General features: G+C 40.9%; 1 protein-coding gene across 6 annotated transcripts in view; it reads left to right on the forward strand.

The window, feature by feature from the left end:
• The first annotated feature begins 2227 nt into the window (after positions 1-2227).
• Positions 2228-23867, forward strand: part of LOC138740925 (uncharacterized) — a 290457-nt gene continuing 268817 nt past the window's right edge. For 5 of the 6 annotated variants that reach the window (XM_069894271.1, XM_069894280.1, XM_069894261.1 and 2 more), the window contains exons 1-7: positions 2228-2385; positions 2621-2818; positions 4676-4848; positions 5959-6060; positions 13113-13237; positions 18127-18282; positions 23759-23853. In XM_069894271.1, the coding sequence (XP_069750372.1) occupies positions 2621-2818; positions 4676-4848; positions 5959-6060; positions 13113-13237; positions 18127-18282; positions 23759-23853 (849 nt within the window). In that variant the 5' untranslated portion in view covers positions 2228-2385. Of the gene's footprint in view, positions 2386-2620; positions 2819-4675; positions 4849-5958; positions 6061-9662; positions 10521-13112; positions 13238-13456; positions 13488-18126; positions 18283-23758; positions 23854-23867 lie in introns of those variants that run through there. The other variant, XM_069894303.1, reaches the window with a different exon arrangement.

Here is a 23867-nt window from a genome sequence, read left to right on the forward strand (position 1 = left end):
CCTGCCCTTTAGAAGCAGACATTTAGCTTTGATATGCAATGGTTGCATTTAGAATGTTTGAAGAAACAGCTTTCTGTTCGGTGGTTGTATTTCCTACAATGGAAGCATTGTTGGCAGGAAGACCTCCCAGCCAGTAAGTCTGGTTAACCCACATCCAAGTTTTTATCTGCCATTTCAGAGCTGCAGGCAGCCCTGTATGCTATCTGTCATGTCATCCATTCCTAATAATTTTTGCCTTGCTTGGCGACTTGCCAGCCCCATCACTAATTTGTGTCTCAGTGCCTGATTCAGAAACTGCTCGAAATGACAGTGCTCCACCAGTTTGCACAACGATGCCAGGTACTTACTGTTTCTCCTGGTCCTTGTCTCCTTTCCAACGAATTGTTCCCTTTCTGCCATAACTAGAGGTCTGGGGCTTAAATGGTTCCTCGTCGCCACTGTTGTGTATGCACTCACACAATGACAACTCAGAGACATGATGCTTTCTCATCCTTAACTTCTATTAGACTAACCTGGCTACTGACATAGTTATATATAAATGGAAGGGTGACATCATGATGTGGGTGTCAAGAGGTCCAGCAGAGGGTGGGCTTATACCCAATAGTTAACAGTTTACTTCGATTAGATTCAGGATGGTGACTGGCTCACGTGGCCAAAACCTTTTTTTGATGGGGTTCGGAGAGAACCAAAGAAACATTAAAGTCCAGAGAACAACCACTCATTTATTAACATTAGTATAAAATAACAATCCTGTTTGACTCGAAGCCTTGTAGATTTGTGTTCGAAGAGGTCATTTAAGAGACATAGTGCGATGTTGGAGACAGCTGCTCATTTATTACCAGGCCAGCTCTGGCTCAATTACCAGTGGGAGAGAGGGAAATGACTAGATATTGGGCAAAAGTTTCACTTGTTTGGCTTTGCCAGGATCTCTCAATTTTGCTGCAAATATGTTTCAAACAGCAGAATTCCAGCAGTGAGGTGAGAGAGGACCCCCCGCCCCCAACTAAAATGCAAGGCAGTATTTAATGGTGTGCAGTCTCAAGGTATCCTGTTGAATTGAACACAGTGGGCATCAAAAGGATGCACGAAGGAGTTTCTGGACAGGGGTTCTCCAGGGCCATATTCCTGGCCCAAATCCATTGAGTGGTTTCCTCAACAACACCCTTCAGTCATGAATCAGAGAGTGTGCATTTCCTTATGGTTGAGCAACATTCAACTTTATTTACATCTCCTCATCAGACCAGGAGAACGAACAACTACCACGGGTGGGATGTGAAATTGAATTAGATTCACGGATTGTGGTTGTGTTACAGGGGTTGAATAATGGAGAGGACCAGGACAAATTTAAAGTGGAGAGTACAGCCACTAATTTTTTCATATGAAAATCTAACAATGTTCCTATTTGCATCAAAGTTCTGGAGATGTGCATTGAAATGTGATAGGAGCAGCACTGCGTTTTTAAGAGATGGTGCAAAGGTAAGAAAGAGCTGTTCCTTCAAACGACTTGGAAACCAAAGGGTTGGGGTGATAGGGAGGGAGAGAAGGAGAGGGGGAGGGAAAAAGAGGGAGAGGTGAAAAAAGGAGAGGAACCGGAAGGAGTGGGGAGAGAGGTGAGAAGGAGGGTTGGGGAGGACGATGGGAGAGGGGAAGGCGGGGAGGGGGAGGAGGGTGATGGGGAGGGGGAGAGGTGGAGCTGGAAAGAGGGGAGACGAGGAGAGGGAAGGAAGAGAAGGGGAGGAAGGGAAAGGGAAGAGGGGAAGGGAAGGAGAAGAGGAGGGAAGCAGAGCAGGAGGGAAAGGGGAGGAAGGTAAGGGGAACAGGTGAGGGGGAAGGGGTAGGGTGAGGGGGAAGAGGTGGAGGAGCAGGGGGGAGGAGAGGAGGGGAAGGATGGAGGGGAGGAGGTGATGAGAGGAGGGGGAAGGATGGTGGAGGGGATGGAGGGTTGAGGAGAAGAGGGGGAAGGATGAAGGGGAGAAGGGAAGGATGGAGGAGGGTGAGGAGAGGGGGAAGGTGAGGGGTGAGGAGAGGAGGGGGGTGAGGGGAGGGTGAGGAGAGGAGGGGGGTGAGGGGAAAGAGGATGAAGCGTGTTTTCCCTGCTCCCGGTCAACCTGCCCTTTCCCACACCTGCTACATGCCTGGCAGCTGACAGACGCGCAGGCGCAGCGAGTGGTACGTGGCGTCATCCAGGGTCCTTTGTGACGCAGTGGGGGAACAAGTGGCGGTCACCATGGCGACCAATGTGCTGGGGGGTGTCAGCAAGGCCGTTGACTGCATTTGCCTTGAACGAATCGGGAGGCGAGTCGTTTCGATAAGAAACCGGCACAAGTTTCTCCATTTGCTTCTGCTTCATCCCGTTCTCCCCTCAGGGCGGGATTGTTCAGTAACGTGAGTGTCGTGGCCGGGACCAGGGCCCCGAGGTGGTGGGGGGCGGCGCGGGGGGCGGCGCGGGGGCGGCGCAAGATGCTCTTTCCATGGGGAAAAGCTTCTACACTTTGGTCACAAGTTCCAAAGGTGAAGCCAATTGTCATTGGAGGAGACGAATGAAATTTTTTTCGAATAGTCAGAAACTTCATGGCTGTTTCAAAATATTAACTTTTAACGCTTTCCTAATTCATTCCAGATGAACGTGTTTCGGAAAAAACTAATTACACCAGCGGATCAATTCTCCAACAACCAGACTTACAAAGCCAATGGCTGGAAATGGCCACCCCACCCGTGCCAACTGATCTCTGGGGTGGTCTATTTGTATTATGGGTTTATTTTATATGCAATACTGATCCCCCTTCTTCCATCTTGGGGGATAGCTATTTACAATACTGTATCCTTCTTAAAATAGTCTGAAGACTATTGGAGTGGAGATTTCAGGAAATGAATTAATCTGTAGCCTCGGATGTTTCAGTTCAGTATTTCATGTTGATGACGTTGCCTCTTGCACCAAAATAAGTTCATGAATGGAATAATTTCAATAAACACCAAAAGAAAATGTATTTAAATAGAGGAGGAATTTGGTTGGGTGAAGCGATGAAATGCCAAAGATGGGACTTTGCTTTGGGACCTAAATTGTGGGTCATGATCTAAATCAGAAAATTTGATGAAAATTTAACAAGAGTTAAATCCAAGAACAATTTCTCATTCCACCATACTAGATTAAAAAAAAATCCCTCATGGATTTCTCCACCTACCTGTTTCCAGACTGTCTATAAATTTGTCCTGCAGCTTGTTTAGTTTGCCCGTCCAAATGTAGATGAAGGGGCCTCCTGAGTATTGTGTAAATATGCATATAGTAACTTTACCACTTATATGCATAAACTTACTCAGGTGGTTACTTTGCTTTCACCATAGAGGGCATATAAAACTGAACTAGTAACATGAACAACCAAAGCAATAAGGGGAGCATCATTTGACACATCATCTTGTGTGAATTAAACATAGTTTATTTTTTTTTGGTGATTGGGTGTGATAATTTGTCTAACTTTCCAGCAATAATGCAAAATATTGAAATGTGATTGATGCTGACATGACTGATTAGTGTAATTTATGTTTTAATGTGTGTCAGCGCTTGACGTCCTGCTTTGCGGAAACTGCCAAAATGTTTGGCCTGGAAGTCAGCCTGAAGAAAACTGAGGTCCTCCATCAGCCAGCTCCCCACCATGATTACCAGCCCCCCCACATCTCCATCGGGCACACAAAACTCAAAACGGTCAACCAGTTTACCTATCTCGGCTGCACCATTTCATCAGATGCAAGGATCGACAATGAGATAGACAACAGACTCGCCAAGGCAAATAGCGCCTTTGGAAGACTACACAAAAGAGTCTGGAAAAACAACCAACTGAAAAACCTCACAAAGATAAGCGTATACAGAGCCGTTGTCATACCCACACTCCTGTTCGGCTCCGAATCATGGGTCCTCTACCGGCACCACCTACGGCTCCTAGAATGCTTCCACCAGCGTTGTCTCCGCTCCATCCTCAACATCCATTGGAGCGCTTACATCCCTAACGTCGAAGTACTCGAGATGGCAGAGGTCGACAGCATCGAGTCCACGCTGCTGAAGATCCAGCTGCGCTGGATGGGTCACGTCTCCAGAATGGAGGACCATCGCCTTCCCAAGATCGTGTTATATGGCGAGCTCTCCACTGGCCACCGTGACAGAGGTGCACCAAAGAAAAGGTACAAGGACTGCCTAAAGAAATCTCTTGGTGCCTGCCACATTGACCACCGCCAGTGGGCTGATAACGCCTCAAACCGTGCATCTTGGCCCCTCACAGTTTGGCGGGCAGCAACCTTCTTTGAAGAAGACCGCAGAGCCCACCTCACTGACAAAAGGCAAAGGAGGAAAAACCCAACACCCAACCCCAACCAACCAATTTTCCCCTGCAACCGCTGCAATCGTGTCTGCCTGTCCCGCATCGGACTTGTCAGCCACAAACGAGCCTGCAGCTGACGTGGACTTTTTACCCCCTCCATAAATCTTCGTCCGCGAAGCCAAGCCAAAGAGAAGAAAACTACTGTATTTGATCCCATGAGCTTTAAAATTGTTTTTTCAATGACCTTTTTAGTGTCAAAGATTCAGAAGTGATGTGTAAAGTTTGACAATAATCTTGTAGTATCGATAACATCTATTACGTTGTTATCCATTTAATTATCCATTTAACCTTAACAGTTTTGATAGTTCACTGCTCTTCTACTCTACGGCCACATCCTTTTGTATTTTTTGGCAATTTCCATCGATGCAAGCCACGAAAATGTACATATCAAGAATAAAGGAGTACTGCCAGTGTGGAGCAAAGCAAGAAAAACCCAAGTTATTGGAGATCGGTACTGCTTTATTTGTGATGTGGAAGTGTAAGTGCCAGGCCGAATAATACTTTTATTGCTTAGCTGGGGAATATATGCAATGCAGGATGTTTTGAATGTTGGAGCATGAGCCCATTTCTTTAGTGGTTAGTTTTTAGTTGTCAGGAGCTCATCTTAGCCTTGTCGCAAGAATAACAGTGCAGATTTAACAGAGAATTTTTAAACTGATCTCCTGGATGTTTCAACAGTTGGCAGTGAATATCATCAGTGTTGGCATCCAACAGCTGCAATTATTTTACCCTTTTGTAGTAATTATTGTTTGAAGGAGTCAGCAGGGGGACAGAGTGAAATACTTCAAGTATCCAATCCAACAAATGGCAATAAAACAAATGTGGCGACTGACTTTTAAGGATCCAAAGAGTTAAATAAAATAAAATATTGTACCCTTTATAAATCTGATAATTTTTCATGTATTGGGGGGAGGGGGGGTGGAGTTTATAACCGTTTACAGCACGGAAACAGGCCATGTCAGCCCTTCAAGTCCGTACCGGTTCACTTGAACAACTCCACTCGCTCCTCCACAAACTCCTGAGGAAGTAGAGGATGCCGTATATAATTGTGTAAAAGTCATTACCACGTATTTTTGGCCAAAACAAAATCGGGAATCTCCAGACATCATTTAGCCTTTTCTGTTTTCCTGCAATTATGTTATGACTTCCAGTTATTTATAATTCATTAGTTTTGCAGATTTTGTTCCCCGTGTCAGTGGAAGGATGCGTGTGTGCTTGTTTGTTGGTGGACAAAGGAAATTGGAGGGAGGGAAGCAGGGAAGAAAGTGAAAGTTAATTTGTGATACTCCATTGTCAATACTTCAGTTTGAGTGGCTCCACGTGTATAACTCAAAATATGTGCTTTTAAAGGCACTCCTTAAAATGTTGACTTTCTGTTCATTTGTCTGGATATCATGTGTAGTTCAGATTTTGTTTAAGCATGTTCTCATTTTGTTGTAAGTTGCTTTCACTGCATTAAAGATGCTGACAAGGGGTAATTGATTTGTTGCTATTATAACAATATTACATGCACACTTTGCGGGCAATATTTCTCTTTTTTGTGAAGTATGTGAGGAGGTAATTTCCATATATCATTTTGCATTCACAGTGGATCGAAGTCTGTGCACTGCAGCCGATGCAACAAATGTGTTGATGAATTTAATTGCCATTCTATATGGCTCAACAATTGTGTCGGGCATCAAAATCGCAAGTAAGTTTGATTTTTGCATGTTTGTTCTTAAAAAGAACACACACAGAGCTCTTTTTTTTTTATTGATCTGCAACAAAAAATGAAATACATATGGTATATTCAGGTGATCCTGATTTGGGGGCAGTGGTCAAATTGACTTTCAATTTCATTAAATTAAATCTCAACGTAACCTGAGCCAGTCCGAACCCAAAGCAAGTTTGCGTGTTTAAAAAAAGTCTTCAACCTGACCATAACTGCAAATACAAGTCACAAACCTGCTATTCATGGGTGCTAATGATGGAATGGTTATGATGTATTAACTTGCTACATCTGACATGAAATTGGTATATCTGCTAAGATGTTCATACAGGAAGGCCCAGATGATTTAAACTTGTCTTGCATTGCTGGACTCCCTCACTCTTCAGAAAATTGTTCCAAGAACGTTCAAAACCAAATAAATGTATTTTTATCTATAAGACTTGTAAACCATTATTTTTAAGATGCACAAAAATGTTATGTAGAAGGAAATTTACTGCTGAATCAAAGTGTAAACTTCGCTAGACATCAGACATTTTGAAATCATTTGAATAATAGAGTGAGAATGATTTCCCTTTTGATTTTGAGATCTGAGCTGTTTGTTTTACAAGAAGCCAATTTATTTTATAATAGTCATGCTTGTCGACTTGGTTTCACTGATTAACTTGACTCCCTGCCTATCAGCCTTTGCTCTGGTTCCCAGATCACTTCTTCATGACTGTTTCCCCAAGTTATATGCATTTTATTTCATTTTGAAGACATTCCAAACTGTTATAGCCCAACTATATGACAGCACCACCTCAAGTTATGAATAACCTGACTTTATGCAATATCCAACTTCATGCAAATTCTCCGAAAAATGTGAAGCATTTTCAAGATAGTCAGAATAAAATGTTTCAATGTGTTTCTATTCTATTTACTTATAGATCATATTAGGGAGTAAATCTGATGAACAGAAATGTTAATTGGATATTTCAGACTAGCAGACAAATTAATTTATGGACAGTTCACAGGAATGACACGCAAGTAAATTGGCAACTGCCTGTATCAGCCACACCAGCTGTTTAAACCGAGAGTATTCTCAAGTTCTCAGCAAGGTGTGTAAGCACATCTGTGTGAGACCCTCTTTAGCTTTTTTTCTTAACATAACATATATAACATAACATAACAATTACAGCACGGAAACAGGCCATTAGGCCCTTCTAGTCCGCACCGAACCAAACACCCCTTTCTAGTCCCACCTCCCTGCACAATGCCCATAACCCTCCATCTTCTTCTCATCCATATACCTGTCCAACCTTTTCTTAAATAATACAATTGACTCCGCCGCCACTATTTCTCCCGGAAGATCATTCCACACAGCTACCACTCTCTGAGTAAAGAAGTTCCCCCTCATGTTACCTCTAAACCTCTGCCCCTTAATTCTTAACTCATGTCCTCTTGTTTTAAACTTTCCTCCTCTTAACGGAAATAGTCTATCCACATCCATTCTGTCTATCCCTTTCATAATCTTAAATACTTCTATCAAATCCCCTCTCAAACTTCTACGCTCCAAAGAATAAAGACCCAATCTGTCCAATCTCTCCCCATACTCCAGATGCTTAAACCCAGGCAACATTCTGGTAAACCTTCTCTGCACTCTCTCCACTCTGTTTATATCCTTCCTATAATTAGGCGACCAGAACTGCACACAGAACTCCAAATTAGGCCGCACCAACGTCTTATACAATCTCAACATCACCTCCCAACTCCTATATTCCATGCAATGATTGATAAAGGCCAGCATACTAAAAGCCTTCTTCACCACCCTATTCTCGCACCAACCCTCTTTTCAATCTTCTTCAGCATGATGCTGAACCAAGCCATGAAAGACCCCAAAAATGAAGACGCTGTTTACATCCGGTACCGCACGGATGGCAGTCTCTTCAATCTGAGGCGCCTGCAAGCTCACACCAAGACACAAGAGAAACTTGTCCGTGAACTACTCTTTGCAGATGATGCCGCTTTAGTTGCCCATTCAGAGCCAGCTCTTCAGCGCTTGACGTCCTGCTTTGCGGAAACTGCCAAAATGTTTGGCCTGGAAGTCAGCCTGAAGAAAACTGAGGTCCTCCATCAGCCAGCTCCCCACCATGACTACCAGCCCCCCCACATCTCCATCGGGCACACAAAACTCAAAACGGTCAACCAGTTTACCTATCTCGGCTGCACCATTTCATCAGATGCAAGGATCGACAATGAGATAGACAACAGACTCGCCAAGGCAAATAGCGCCTTTGGAAGACTACACAAAAGAGTCTGGAAAAACAACCAACTGAAAAACCTCACAAAGATAAGCGTATACAGAGCCGTTGTCATACCCACACTCCTGTTCGGCTCCGAATCATGGGTCCTCTACCGGCACCACCTACGGCTCCTAGAACGCTTCCACCAGCGTTGTCTCCGCTCCATCCTCAACATCCATTGGAGCGCTTACACCCCTAACGTCGAAGTACTCGAGATGGCAGAGGTCGACAGCATTGAGTCCACGCTGCTGAAGATCCAGCTGCGCTGGATGGGTCACGTCTCCAGAATGGAGGACCATCGCCTTCCCAAGATCGTGTTATATGGCGAGCTCTCCACTGGCCACCGTGACAGAGGTGCACCAAAGAAAAGGTACAAGGACTGCCTAAAGAAATCTCTTGGTGCCTGCCACATTGACCACCGCCAGTGGGCTGATAACGCCTCAAACCGTGCATCTTGGCGCCTCACAGTTTGGCGGGCAGCAACCTCCTTTGAAGAAGACCTCAGAGCCCACCTCACTGACAAAAGGCAAAGGAGGAAAAACCCAACACCCAACCCCAACCAACCAATTTTCCCTTGCAACCGCTGCAATCGTGTCTGCCTGTCCCGCATCGGACGTGGACTTTTTACCCCCTCCATAAATCTTCGTCCGCGAAGCCAAGCCAAAGATTCACGTGAGTTTCTACCTTCAGAGAACGATGTACCGTTACTCCTAAATCTTTCTGCTCTTCTGTATTCCTCAATGCTCTCCCATTTACCACATATGTCCTATTCTGATTCTTCTTACCAAAATGAAGCTCCTCACACTTATCAGCATTAAATTCCATCTGCCATTTTTCAGCCCACTTTTCTAAGCAGCCCAAATCCCTCTGCAATCCTTGAAAACCTTCTTCATTATCCACTATTCCACCAATCTTAGTATCGTCTGCATATTTACTAATCCAATTCACCACCCCATCATCTAGATCATTAATGTATATAACGAACAACAATGGGCCCAATACAGATCCTTGAGGCACACCACTGGTCACCGGCCTCCAACCTGACAGACAATTATCCACTACCACTCTCTGGCCTCTCCCTTTCAGCCAATGTTCAATCCATTTGACTATCTTAAAATTTATACCTAAAGACTGCACCTTCCTAACTAACCTTCCATGTGGTACCTTATCGAAGGCCTTACTGAAGTCCATATAGACAACATCCACTGCGCTACCCTCATCCACATTCCTAGTCACCTCTTCAAAAAATTCAATCAGATTGGTCAAACATGACCTTCCTCCCACAAATCCATGTTGAGTGCTCCTGATCAGACCCTGTCTATCCAGATGTTTATAAGTACTATCTCTAAGAATTTTCTCCATTAATTTACCTACCACAGACGTCAAACTTACAGGCCGATAGTTGCCAGGCTTCCTCCTTGAACCCTTTTTAAATAATGGAACCACATGCGCAATGCGCCAATCCTCCGGCACTATCCCCATATCTAATGACATTTGAAAAATTACCGCCAGAGCCTCTGTTATTTCCTCCTTCACTTCTCTCAATGTCCTGGGGAAGATCCTGTCTGGTCCCGGAGACTTATCCACCTTTATATTCTTCAAAAGCCTTAAAACTACACCTTTTGTAATCTCTATATTCCCCATATTTACCCAATTTCATCCCTTTTCACTTGCTGCTTTGCCTGAGCTTCTTCTGAAGGACGCAAAAGGACTTTCTTTGGTAGAACACGTTTTTGTGAAACACTTTACCCATTTGATGTATGAAGCGTCTTGTTCATTTTGAGAGTTCAGTTGTGCTTTTGTTTTTCTCCTTTCAGTCTTCAGATTTCAGTCTCAGATCATTCTGTCCCCCTCACTGCTGAGTGTCGTTATCACACAACTCTGACATTATGTAAAGTATTTCAAATGGATCGTAATCTGACATTTAAAAAAATAGCCATGATAGAGAATCCGTTCTAGAATTTTGCTGTGGAAATGTTGCCTTGTTTAATTCCATTGTAGTTCCGTTGTGTTCTGTTTCTACCACCTGTGAAAACTAAATGGGCTGAAAGGCCTGTTTTGGAGGTGCTCTGTGTTAACATTCTATAGATCAGCAACATTCAGTTGAAGCAAGCTGAATACGACACTCAAGTTTGGAAATATTGAGTTGCAGAACGACACCAGGTAATAATATGGGATATTTTTTAGTGTCTGGACGATGCACTTTCTCCAAGTGACAGGAGGGGTTTGCTCGAGACCTTCGATTTCCTCCCACGACTGGTAAATTTGCTGCTGAAAAATGTCCCCAGCGTATTGTTGAATGGGAGAATCTGGGGGAACTGACAAAAATGTCCCTAACTTATTGTTGAATGGGAGAATCTGGGGGGAGCTGACAAAAATGTCCCTAACTTATTGTTGAATGGGAGAATCTGGGGGGAGCTGACAAAAATGTCCCTAACTTATTGTTGAATGGGAGAATCTGGGGGAACTGACAAAAATGTCCCTAACTTATTGTTGAATGGGAGAATCTGGGGGGAGCTGACAAAAATGTCCCTAACTTATTGTTGAATGGGAGAATCTGGGGGGAGCTGACAAAAATGTCCCTAACTTATTGTTGAATGGGAGAATCTGGGGGGAGCTGACAAAAATGTCCCTAACTTATTGTTGAATGGGAGAATCTGGGGGGAGCTGACAAAAATGTCCCCAACGTATTGTTGAATGGTATAATCTGGGAGGAGCTGACAAAAATGTCCCTAATGTATTGTTGAATGGTATAATCTGGGAGGAGCTGATACAAATGTCCCTTAGTTATTGTTGAATGGTATAATCTGGGGAGATCTGACAAAAATGTCCCTAACTTATTGTTGAATGGTATAATCTGGGAGGAGCTGATAAAAATGTCCCTTAGTTATTGTTGAATGGTATAATCTAGGGGGATCTGACAAAAATGTCCATCACTTATTGTTGAATGGGAGAATCTGGGGGGAGCTGACAAAAATGTCCCTAACTTATTGTTGAATGGGAGAATCTGGGGTGAGCTAAACAAAAATGTCCCTAACGTTTTGTTGAATGGTATAATCTGGGGGGAGCTGACAAATATGTCCATAATTTATTTTTGAATGGTAGAATCTGGGGGGTGCTGACAAAACTGTCCCAAACATTGTTGAATGGTAGAATCTGGGGGAGCTGACAAAAATGTCCCTAACTTATTGTTGAATGGTATAATCTGGGGGGAGCTGACAAAATGTCCATAACTTATTCTTGAACGGTATAATCTGGGGGGAGCTGACAAAAATGTCCAAATCTTATTGTTGAATGGTATAATTTGTGGAGTGCTGACAAAAGTGTCCATAACTTATCGTTGAATGTTATATTCTGGGGGGAGCTGACAAAAATGTTCGTAATTTATTGTTGAATGGTAGAATCTGCAGGGTGCCGACAAATATGTCCCAAGCTTATTCTTGCATGGTATAATATGGGGGTGTCCCTAACGTGTCGTTGAATGGAATAATCTGTGGGGCGCTGACAAAAGTATCCATAACTTTTCGTTGAATGGTATAATCTGTGGGGAGCTGATAAAAATTTCCCTAACATATTGTTGAATGGTATAATCTGGGGGGAGCTGACAAAAATGTCCTAAACATTGTTGAATGGTAGAATCTGGACGAGCTGACAAAAATGTCCCTAACTTATTGTTGAATGCTATATTCTGGGGGGGTACTGACAAAAGTGTCGTAAACTAATTGTTGAATTGTATAATCTGGGGGGAGCTGACAAAAATGTCCATCACTTATTGTTGAATGGTATAATCTGTGGGGAGCTGACAAAAATGTCCATCACTTATTCTTGAATGGTATAATCTGGGGGGAGCGGACAAAAATGTCCATAACTTATTGTTGAATGGTATAATCTGTGGTGAGCTGAGAAAAATGTGCATAATTTATCGTTGAATGGTATAATCTGGGGGGAACTGTCAAAAATGTCCCTAACACTTTGTTGTGTGGTATAAACTGGGGGGGAGCTGACACAAATGTTGGAGGTCCATGCACAGAGACACGGACCATCCCCCAAAATAGCTGACACGCGACGACTGCATGGACCTGGAGTGACATTCGCTCTCTTCCCAAGTAACCTCCACACAGTCGGATGATTGGGAATACTGGGGAATCCCAGGCCCATATAAGTGTGATGGCCAGAGCAATAAAACCAGTCTCACTTTCCAAGACTTTGATGTGCGTCATTCTTCTCCACGCTCACATAGTGTGAATGCTACAGAGGAATAATAATTAGAATAATTGCAGAATTATTGTGAGTGGGTGGTTAATGGTTGTTCCAGATTTGTTGGTTGAAGGGCCTTTCTCTGTGGGTATATCTCTCTTCTGTTAAGATTAAACTTTTAAAAATATATATATTTGTTTCAATTTTTGGAATTTCTTAGATGAACAGAAGTGTTTAAAACTGCAGCAATGGCTTTTTGATATATGAGAAGGCCAAAAGAGCAATGAGGCTTCTGTCTCTAATTCCTGGGGGTAATGAGGATGAATTTTCCTGAAAGGCTGTGGCTGCAATGTCTGCACATTAAGAGGCACATAACTGGAAAATCAAGAGGCAACCCACAGGGATGCCACTCCTTCGATTTTGAAGGAACTGGTTTATATCTTGATGGATTGCAAGGAGATTCAGTAATTCTGAGCACTGAAGTCTTTTCCAATGTCCACTGTTTAATATATATGTATAGAATGTTCAGTATTAATTTTAATTTGCTTTTTCATGTAGGTTTTACCTGGGCGCTCTGATCTCAGGTTTCTTTCTCCATTTATTGGTGGGCCTCCTTACCTCCATTGTGCTGGTTGCATATGTGGTGAATAGGAAGTGGCTTCGTTCCCATCACATATTTGCAAGTAAGTTTATCTAATTGATCTTTAATTTGAATAATATGATGTCTCTGTCACTCTCCCTGTTAATTTGCTACACATTTTAATTAACTTTGTCTGAATGAGATCATTCTTTAAGGATGCTTTCTTCTATTTTCTGTATTTTTCTCATACCCACCACTCAGTTATGATAAGGAATGAATTTTAATGATTTTTTTTTCCTTCTTCCATTGCTTGAACCCCAAGGACATGTACAAAGACACTGCACTTCCGTTGGGTAATATTTGCTCATTTGCTAGCTTTGATTTACATTTCTCTTTTAGAAATTTCTTTTTGATATTTTGTAATACATGGGATGCCATGAAGCATATGATTGTCTTTTTTTGGAAATACCATGCAGATGGGAATGTTAGTCTCAAGAAATTTCACCCGTGTACTATTTAACATACATTATAGAATTAGCAATTTTAACTGATTTGAGGCCATGAAAATTCTCAGTATACACTATATGTGTGTGTGTGCGGATTTACTTCATGCAAATATCTCGTTTTTGCTCATTATTTCATTTGAGAGACCTATTTGAATGAAGTTTATTGTCCTCTACTTGCTGCAGTTTCCCATGTACATAAAACATACAGTGCCTATCCACTTTATTGGAAGAGGGGCAATACATGTCCGACACAAGGAAGTGTAAAAACAAAATCAATAAGAGTTATCAAGCAGTTAGTGCAAGACTTACAACACCAGTGACCTTGGTTCAAATTTGACACTGCCTTTAAGGAGTGTGTACATTCTCCCTGTGGCTGTGTGGGTTCCTCTGGGTACTCTGACTTCCTCCCAGCCTTCAAAAATATATGGGGTTTGTAGGTAAATTGGTGTCCTTGGAGGGCAAGGGCACATGGATCAGAAGAGCATGTTAACATGCTGTCTGTCTAAATGAAGATAGATTTAGTTAAAAATAGTGCTAAAAGAGATCTGAGTGTTTTGCAAGCACCTCGCCTTGACATAAGAGTAATAGACTGTTTAGTCCCTGAAGCTAGTTTCTGTGACCCAGAGGTCTTTAGGGATGACATAATTACTTTTTCCCCAAATCTCTTAATATCTTTGCTTAAAATTCATTCAGTACTAAATTTAAAATAACGCTTTCCCCTTGCATTCATATCCATCAGCAGAAGCATATTCGAAATTTCCAGAACATTCTACATAATTATGTCTCATATATTGCCTCTTGTCTGAAAAACAATAAAAAAAAACTCAGTGGGTCAAGCAGCATCTATGGGGAGAGGAACTGAGATGGTAGTTTATGTTGATCTCATTCTATCAGAACTCTGCGTACACATAAGGTCTTAACTTTTGTATCCGGATGTAAGATTTCCCTAAATGCTTTCCTTCCAAATACTTGTTGAGTTTCCATTAATAGCATTGATCAATTTTTCCCTTATTTTTCTAAATTCCATGGAATGTTTTGTGGAAGAAGACAACTAAATTTTGTAAAAATATAAAATTGAGCATCCACATCAATAGTGTTTAGGAAAATAAACATGCTCTTTTGAGGGACGAGGAAGAGAAATTATGAAGGAGAATAAACAAATTGCTGAATAATTTTTAAATATTTGTATTGATAGGGTTGTTAATATGTGTAGCAGAAGGAATGGGAAAACAAAGACTTAATTATGAGAAACTTAAAGTAATTACTATTAAAAAGTAACTGAGAAAGTTTGGGGACTAACAGCTGACAAATACACTGCAGTCATTTCTCATTTTCTAAAATTGATAAAATATGAATAGTGTCTACCTGACTAGCAATTGTAACACTTGCAAATCATTGAACAAGTTCAGTGGAAGTAATGTGGTGTAACAAAAATGAAATGATATTTGACTTGTCTAACTGAATGATTTGAGAAGTTAACTAGCAATTGCGAGACTTGACGCAAGGGCAGGAGTATTTTAAAACTCCAGTGAAGGTAGGTGCTTAGTCAGGATTTGGCTAATTAATCGCTCAAGTGGACCAATTTCTGTGCAAGTGGCCAGCGTAAGAGTGGGTTGAAGCTTCGGCAAACAAAGGCTGAGAAAGTGTTGCACGTGACATCAGCCCTGCAAGAAAAAGGTTTCTGCAAGAAGGCACTGGCAATGGCAGGAGAATTCACATAAGGAGGTAGGGTGGTCCTAAATTAATGTGTTGCTTCAGTGTTCATTTGTGAGAAGGACCTTGGTGAATACGGGGCCGGTGTGCAATAGGCTAATGAGCTGGAGCATGTTGAGCTTAAGAAAGAATGTGCCTTAATTAATCGGGTTTTGACTTCCAGAGGCATGAGGTAATTTTTCAGCTCTATAAAACTGGTAATATCACATGTGGAGTATGGGATTAAATTTATTACAGGAAGGATGTAGATGCTTTGGTGAGGGTGGGGGTGGGGGGGGTGGGTGAAGTGTGGATTGGAGAACATGTCATTTGACGGAGCTTGGGCTTTTTCCTTTGGAGCAATATAAATGAGAGGAGACTTAATCGAGGAAAATAAGATTATGAGGGGCTAAAATAGGGTGGAAAGCCAGCACTCTTTCCTGGAATGACAATAGCAAATCCCAGTGATATCTGTTTTGGATGAGTGGAGGAGTTTTGGGGAGAAGTCCAAGGTAATTTTTTTTACATAGAAAATGGTATGTGGCTGGAATGCATTGGTGGGGGGTGTGGCAGAACAATCGGGGCAATCAAAATGCACTTGGGTAGGGACATGTATGTAAATAGATGGTTATATGTGTGAGGTTGAGAAAAATTAGATTGTTTTGAAGCGCCTGTACTTCAGATTTTTCAAAAGGCATTTGGTTTTTTCATAACAAGTACCAGCAGAATTTTGTTCAATATTGTAACATTTGGGGTAGAGGATGATTTAAGAGAAAGAAAGGGAATCAGACTCTAAAATCTTTTTCAGGCTGGCAGGTTGAATGAAGTGTGCAACAATTAATATCAATGAATTTCAGGGCCAGTGGAAAGCTGGGTGGGAATTAAGCTGTGAGGAATACTTTGAGACCGCAAAGATGATAAAAACATGAGGAGGGTCTCAGCACATTTATGATGCAGGATTTTTTTTATTAACGTATCCATGCACAGGATTGGATGTCTGTCAAGGATACCATGTACTTTCCATCCCCAGAGCTGGTCATGAGGAGTTGGTCTGAAGGTGCAAACAGAGCAGAATCAATGGGATAATTTCCTTTCCTGAAAGATTGTTGTCAACCAGGCAATGTTCTCTTCAATATTTTTATTGGTTTTGGTTTTACACAAATAAACATATGTAGCGACCGTGTAGCGGTCCAAGCGGGCGCACAGTGCGGCAATGCCAACTGTCACCGGCACGGTTCTGTGGGCATGCAGAACCCTAATACGGATGTCTACCTACTCATCTAATGGATCACGTGCGAGGGATACTGAGTGTTGAGTTATTGAGTCTCCTGCCAGAAGGTGCGGGACACTTACAAGGCTAGATTTAAACCTACCGGTCCGGTGGATCGCCAGCAATCTCATAGTGATGTCCCACCTTGTCCCGTGGAATCTGGGACACACAGTATAAAAAAGAAGCATGTAAACCCTGAATAAATGAGTCTTGAGTTGACTACTCTTGCGTGCGTTGGTATTTCTTTAGTAGTTCTACCGTAGTAGCTGCTACAATTGGTGACCCTGACGTGAATCAAAATAAGACCAAAATATTTATGGGATGGACAATAACAGTGACAGATTACATAGCTCAGCAAAATAAAAAAGGCACATGGAGTGCATTCATAATACAAACGCACATCTAATAATATTATCGCGGATAGTCATGTGTCTAAACCCCATCCCCATACCAACGATGTATGGCTAAAAAGAAATGTACTTCATTCCTGGAGTAAAACGGCAAAGCACTGAAATTCAGAATTTATATTGTGCCGAGAGGTTGTGGAAATAACTCAGTAATGGTCCCCACAACATTTGAAACCTTGTATTTGAGTTTTCTAAATTTAAGCAGGACACCATGTCCCTCAGCCACTGAGAATGGGTGGACAGGGCAACATCCTTCCATCTAAGCAGTATCACACATTAGGCTAAAACACAAGGCAAAAGACAGAATACGACATTTAATTAGAGTTTGAAGATCATCCTCTCCAGTGTACCGAGAAGAGTATCAAAAGCATTAAGCTGTAGATTTAAATTACGGATTAACGATAAAGTTTGAAACCCATCCCTCCAGTCTTTTTCAAGGCTAGGACACTTCCAGAGCATATAGATTAAAGAAGCCTCTAACCGGGCAGCTTTGATGCATCCTGGTTCTTTCAGATCAAATAATTTTTATAAATTTAAATTTAAACAGCACGGGAGCAGGCCATTTCAGGCCACGAGCCCGTGCCACCCATTTGACATCCAATTAACCTTCACCTCTGATATGTTTTGAATGGTGGAAGGAAACTGGAACCCCTGGGGGAAAACCCACACAGACATGGGGGTAATGTACAAACTCCTTACTGAAAGCACGGTCTCAATCGCTGGCGCACAAAAAATACCTTCAGGGTTTTTAGTGACTCTGTCTTTAATGACAGACTCTAATAAATTCCTGAAAAGGAATGCTGGGGAAATTGTTGTGTAATCCCTTGGTTTCCCAGAGCTGTCCTTTCTTTCAATACTGGAATAGCATACAGAAATTGTCCAATCTAAAGAATGGTTTCTGAATCAAGAGAACATTGGAAGATAGTGATTGGAGCTCCTGTGGAACACTTGCCTATTGCATTATAATCAGGAAGATTTTTCATGTTTTATTTTTATTTTTCATGTGTTGATTGTGACCTTTGATTTCATTAGGAGGGAAATTGCTGTTTGCTACCATTGGTCTCTGATCTTCTGACATTCCTAAATTAATTATGTTCTATACTCTTAATTCCAACAGCAATCAGTGATGCACAGACCTGGATTGCCCTTCTACCAGTAGCACCTGTTTATATCAGCACTCCTGTGTTTCTGACCATCACTTTAATCACCGCTGCAATATCTCTGCTTGTCCTTTTGTATCTAATTTACCTTTTACGCCACAACATTTACATCTGTAAGTAACATGAAAATAACTGCACTCTTTTTGTCAGTAAGATCTACCGTGTTAAGGAAATTATTACCTTCTCGTAAATGTTACATCTTAAAGATTTTCCTGAAATTAAATTATAGGTAAATGTTAAACTTGATCAAATATCTATGCTGTGAGCTCATTAGATTAACGTTGAGAGGTCATAGAAAGCGTGACGGACTGTACAAAATAGGCTTAGTGACTGTTGAAATTAGATTTTTACCAGAGTAGAGTGGACCAATCCTATTTTTCCAGAAGAATAATCCATTTTGAAGAGCAATTTTGTCCTAGACACCTTTATTTCATGTGGATTGTCAGGTACATCAGGCTGGTAAACAATATATATTTTTTAACCTTTTCTAATCTAATTTCAAAGAAACTGAAGCATTTCAAGACTTTAAAGATGACATTCCCTCTCATTTATCTCTATGACAGGAAGATGGATATGTTAGTGAACTCACCCTGTGGGTAACGTAATGTGGCATTTGGTTTCTAGGATGATTAATCTAGGTGACTGGACTAATGTAGATTATACGCATTCTGACTCAATCAAAACGGTCACTGAATAAGGAAAACAGATGCAAAGAATGAAAATGAATAGGTTTGGCCTTTGTTCTTTTTGTACAGGGGTGCAGTGCTGCAGGAGCTCACAGGAGTGCCACCCCAGCACCTCGGGGCAGCTCCGGAACCTCCTTGCAGCTTGTTTTTATGCTCTCTGAATTGGTTGGCAGATCAGTTTTAGGAAATGAAAATGCATCCTTCCCCTTTGTATGTTCAAGATTCAATTTATTATCGTAGTAATAAAACAGAGTTATATAAAATTTTGTTTTGCCAGCTGCAAGGCAGACAGATTCGCCATGGGCAGGAATTGCCTAAGCTTCCCTTGCAGTCTTAGAGTCAGAAAGAGAAAAGCAAAAGAGAATCTCCCCCAGAGACACCAAGTGTCCGTAGGCTCACCTCCAGCACTTCTGCAGTCCCCACAGCCACGCAGAGTCCTGTCCAAATCATCGGCAACCTGAGCTCCAGCTCTGAACCTCCGACACGGTCAGGAACCCTTCAGCGTCATCGGCACCTCCTTGCATCCTGTTCCGATACCTAGCACCCCTCCAGCCAGCTCGAGCCACTTTCCAGTAGTCCATATCCTGGTGTGAATCTCCCAACAGCAGACTCCAGCAGCCCACAGCTTCCAAGGGTTCCTCACCTCAAATTGCCAGCATCTTGCGACATGCACTGGTCTCTCAGCTGCAAAGCTCCTCTCTCTGGTCCACCACTGTGGTCGCCAACCCTGCAGGTCATCTCCTCCGCTTCTCCTCAGACAGTGCGTGATCTTCTCATCCTCTGGTGCCCTGCTCCAGTCCTCCACTTCCCCTGGGTGCAGCCTCTTATGGCTGCTGCATATTAATAGGCAACACCATCCCACAGTTGTGGGATTTCAACTAAAACCACTTTGGCTCCCTCAACAGGCAATACAAATCTGCGCGGAGCCTACACCAGTCGACTGGGCAGATGGGTCTCATGGGAGCGCTGTACCTCTGCTCCCTCGCTCTCTGCAGGTCCGCACCAGAGGAAGCCTGCCATTACATGGCTCTGGCAGTATCGCCATCTTGGTTTTGTTTAAATTTGAGGCCAAATAACGGCATTCTCAAAGTGTTTCTTGACAATAAGATCGATTATTTTTTCTTTTTATTGGTTTTTGAAATAATAATATCAGATACATAGATGCATATGACCTAATGTTCAGGTAACAGTAAATTAAAATTACATATAGTAAGCAACGGTAAACAAGATGCGTCTGATCCATGTTATCGATTTTTTTTTTAAAAAGAAGAAAAATCTATTATTTGAGTGATTACTGTCAAAGTCAGGCGTCAGTTACTAATTTCAATATTAATAGGTTCAAAAAAGAGGAAATGGAAAAGAAAAAAATAATAAAAACCAAATATAATAGATCTATAAATTTTGAAAATAATTGAAAAAAGAACCCCAAAGAGAATAAAATGTAATACTCGTAGTTAAACATCTGATTTCTCTCTAGAGAGAGGGATGTCATCAAATCCAATAACCATTGTTTATATGTGGGAGGGACAACATCTCTCTGCCATAGCAGAATGAGCCTCTAGCAATCAGGGAAGCAAAAGTAACCACATGGGATTGAGATAGAGTCAAAATTAAATCCATTGGAACACTCATTCCAATTGTTATAAAGGGTGGAGGGGTGTATTGCCAGAACATATGATCTAAAGGACCTTCCTGAGTTGTCCACTTATCACATTTAGAGGATATATTGGGATAACATTGAGATAATTGAACTTTGGAATAATGGGCCCTATGGACTAATTCAAATTGTAATAAGGAATGTCTAGCACAGAGAATACATTTCAAAATAGACTCTCAAATATCTTCAGCAAATGGTTGTTGAAAAGTCCTGTTCCCAAACTTTCTTAATGTTAGATAAAGAACGATCACCAGATCTTAAAAGTAAATTCATAAAGGGCTGAAGGCAGTCCTTTCTGATTAGGTCTAAAATGATATACTTCCCAGATAAGATTAAAATCTAAGTCTTGGGGAAGCCTCAATGTTAAGGAGTTTAGGAAGCTCCTAATCTGTAAATAGCAAAAAATCATTATACGGAGTCCAGAGGACCCCAAATACCAGCACTACAACATGGGGTTATTTAAACAAAAGTAGTTTTTAATTATATTTGAACAAGAAAACAATTAAACTTTAACTTATTACTTAACCTACCTAACCCACTGAATCCCCCTTCTAATACTAAGATGTGTGTAATGTATATGATTAGAAAAGTTCTTTGGATCACAGTCCATTCTCACTTATTGCTGGCAATTCTTGTACAAAGTTCACCAGTCTTTGTTGCTTAACAGGCAAATGGTTACCACTCGGGAGGATTCTTGCTGGTTTTCAGAGAGAGATTCCTTTTTCAGGACATCCACAACTGATTCCTTCTCAATCAGTCTTGTTGACGAAACTTGCCCCCTTCAAGGTTCTCCAGATGATCCTCTTTCCTTCAGGTCACCTTTTTAGACCACCAGTCTTCAATTTCTCCCAAGTCACCTCAAAATAATGTTGATTCGGTCATTGAAATTCGGCAGATAATTGCTCAATAGAGGCAAAGTTTTGGACTCTCTAAAAGTCCAAGAAAGATTGAATATCTAGACCATTGAGTATATCTGAAGTCTTGAACCGAAGGTTTTAAAAAAGGAATGATGTAAAATTGGACTAATTAATAAAAATCTATGATAACCAAAGGGCTTGAACCAAATAGACAAAATATGTCCAACTACCAAATTATTAGTTAGTTTGGAGAGTGAAAAAGGCAAATGTGCTCCAAGTATTGAGGTGCCTTTCAATGGATTTAATCTCTCTGTCAATCCATCCTGAGGCCCCTGAATATTCATTATGACTTATCCAAATAACGATAAATGTAATCTTCACTGCCCAGAAATAAAGTCTCAAATTGGGTAATACCAAGCCCCCATTTATCTTAGTATTTTGAAGGAAAATGTTTTTCAAATGGGGGTGCTTATTTTGCTTGAAATATGTAGGCAGTATATTCATGTTAATAATAGTAACCCTCCCTGTTAATGTCATCAAAAGAGGAGACCATTGAGATAAGGATTTCTTAACATGATCCAATAAAGTAAGAATATTTTCCTTAAACAAGTTAATGATCTTTCTAGTAATTGGTTTTTAACAGTTTTAAAAGGGATAGACGGGTCAAAAGAGCGGGAAGAAGGCAATGGAAATCATTCACTCTTCTGCAAATTCAATTTGTAACCTGAGAATTGACCAAATTGATTGAGAACTGATAGGATCTTTGGAATTGAACGGTCAGAATTGGAAAAATATGTAGTAGAAGATCGTCAGCATAAAGAGATACTCTTTATGCTCTTGAGATTCCTGAAGCTGATTGCCAAAAAGCAAAAGCTAGGGCTACAAAGCCAAATTAAATAGGAGTGGACTTAGAGGACAACCCTGTCTGGTTCCCCAAAATAGGTTTCAATTTAATTGAATTAGGAAAAAATTGAAGCTGTAAGGGATAAACATATTCATTTAATCCAATTAACAAATTGGAAACCTAGGTTAAATTTCTGCAATACACAAAAAATCCAATCAATCCTATCAAATGCTTTTCTAGTATCTCGAGAGAGAGAGAATAAATAATGCTTAAAAGTCGACGAACATTGAATTGTGAAGAACGTCCTTTGACAAATCCCGTCTGATCCTCAGACATAATTAGAGGCATTATATTTTGTAACCTTAGATAAAATGTTAGCATCAAAATTTAAAAGAGAAATTGCCTATTAGAAGAAGAGTCAAGAGGATCCTTATTCTTTTTAAGAATAAGAGAAATAGTAGCTTCATAAAAGGTTTGCGGGAATTATCCACTATTTAAAAGATTGAAAAGAACTAAATCCAAATAAGGTGTCAATAAGAAAAGGATTTATAGAACTCTGCAGTCCGGGTCAGGACTTTTACTGGACTGTAAAGAATTAATAGCTGTTGCAATCTCCTGCTGTGAGATAGGCTGCTCCCATTTAACTTTATTATCTGAGGAGACTGAAAGGATTGTCACTTTGTCTTAAAAAAAAATTCCATATTGAAGTTCGATCTTGAGCAAGATCAGATTGTAGAAATGAGCATAAAACTGATTTAAACAGCATCATTTATTTCAGCATCAATCAAAGCAGTTTCAGAATAAGAAAAAGATTCAAAGAATGAAAATGAGCAGATTTGCCTTTACTTTTTTTGGACACTCTGAATTGGTTGGCAGATCAATTTTAGGAAAGGAAATTGCCATCCTTGCCCTTCATATGTTCTTTGTTTTATACAAATTTTTGGAGGCCAAATAATTCCATTCTTATTGGCAATGTACATGTTATGAGATTGATTTTATAAATTTAAAGTATAAAATTTATGTGTTAGGAGCCCATAAGACCCCAAAACCCAGCAGCAATAGATATTCACCATGACAAATGGTTACTTAAACAACAGTTGTTTTTAATTATCTTTATATATGAAAACAGAATCAAACTTTAACTTATCACTATTAACGTAACTAGCCAACTTAACCTCTTCTCATAACTGAAAAATATCTCCGTAATTTTCCCTCGATTGAAGTTTATGCATGGAAACAGTTTGAATGAGAGTTCCAAAATCATGCTTTTTCCAGATGAACCACAAATTTTCCTTAATAAAAGGAGGGTCTAATGTAATATTATGAAGAATAAATTTTGATTTTTGTCACATACTTCAGGGCATTTTGTTATTTTTCAGTTTCCTGTCACATTTTATAAATTTGATTTTTTTTTTCATTGCTGTTCAAGGCCATCATTATCATCGCAAATCAACTTTAGTAGCATTACACATTTTCAAGATGTCATTTGAAATTGTGTATAATCTGCAGGTTGGACATAATTTGGATATGTTCTTTCCCTGACAGTGCGGAAGTGGATATGCAAACATAAATACAGAATGCAATCGACAGACTGCCCAGTTGCAATGGAAGAAGGTCAATCAACATCACAATCTATGGAGGTAGGAAGGCGTGA

The sequence above is a fragment of the Narcine bancroftii genome, chromosome 1, assembly GCF_036971445.1.
Source record: "Narcine bancroftii isolate sNarBan1 chromosome 1, sNarBan1.hap1, whole genome shotgun sequence".
Taxonomy (NCBI): Eukaryota; Metazoa; Chordata; class Chondrichthyes; order Torpediniformes; family Narcinidae; genus Narcine; species Narcine bancroftii.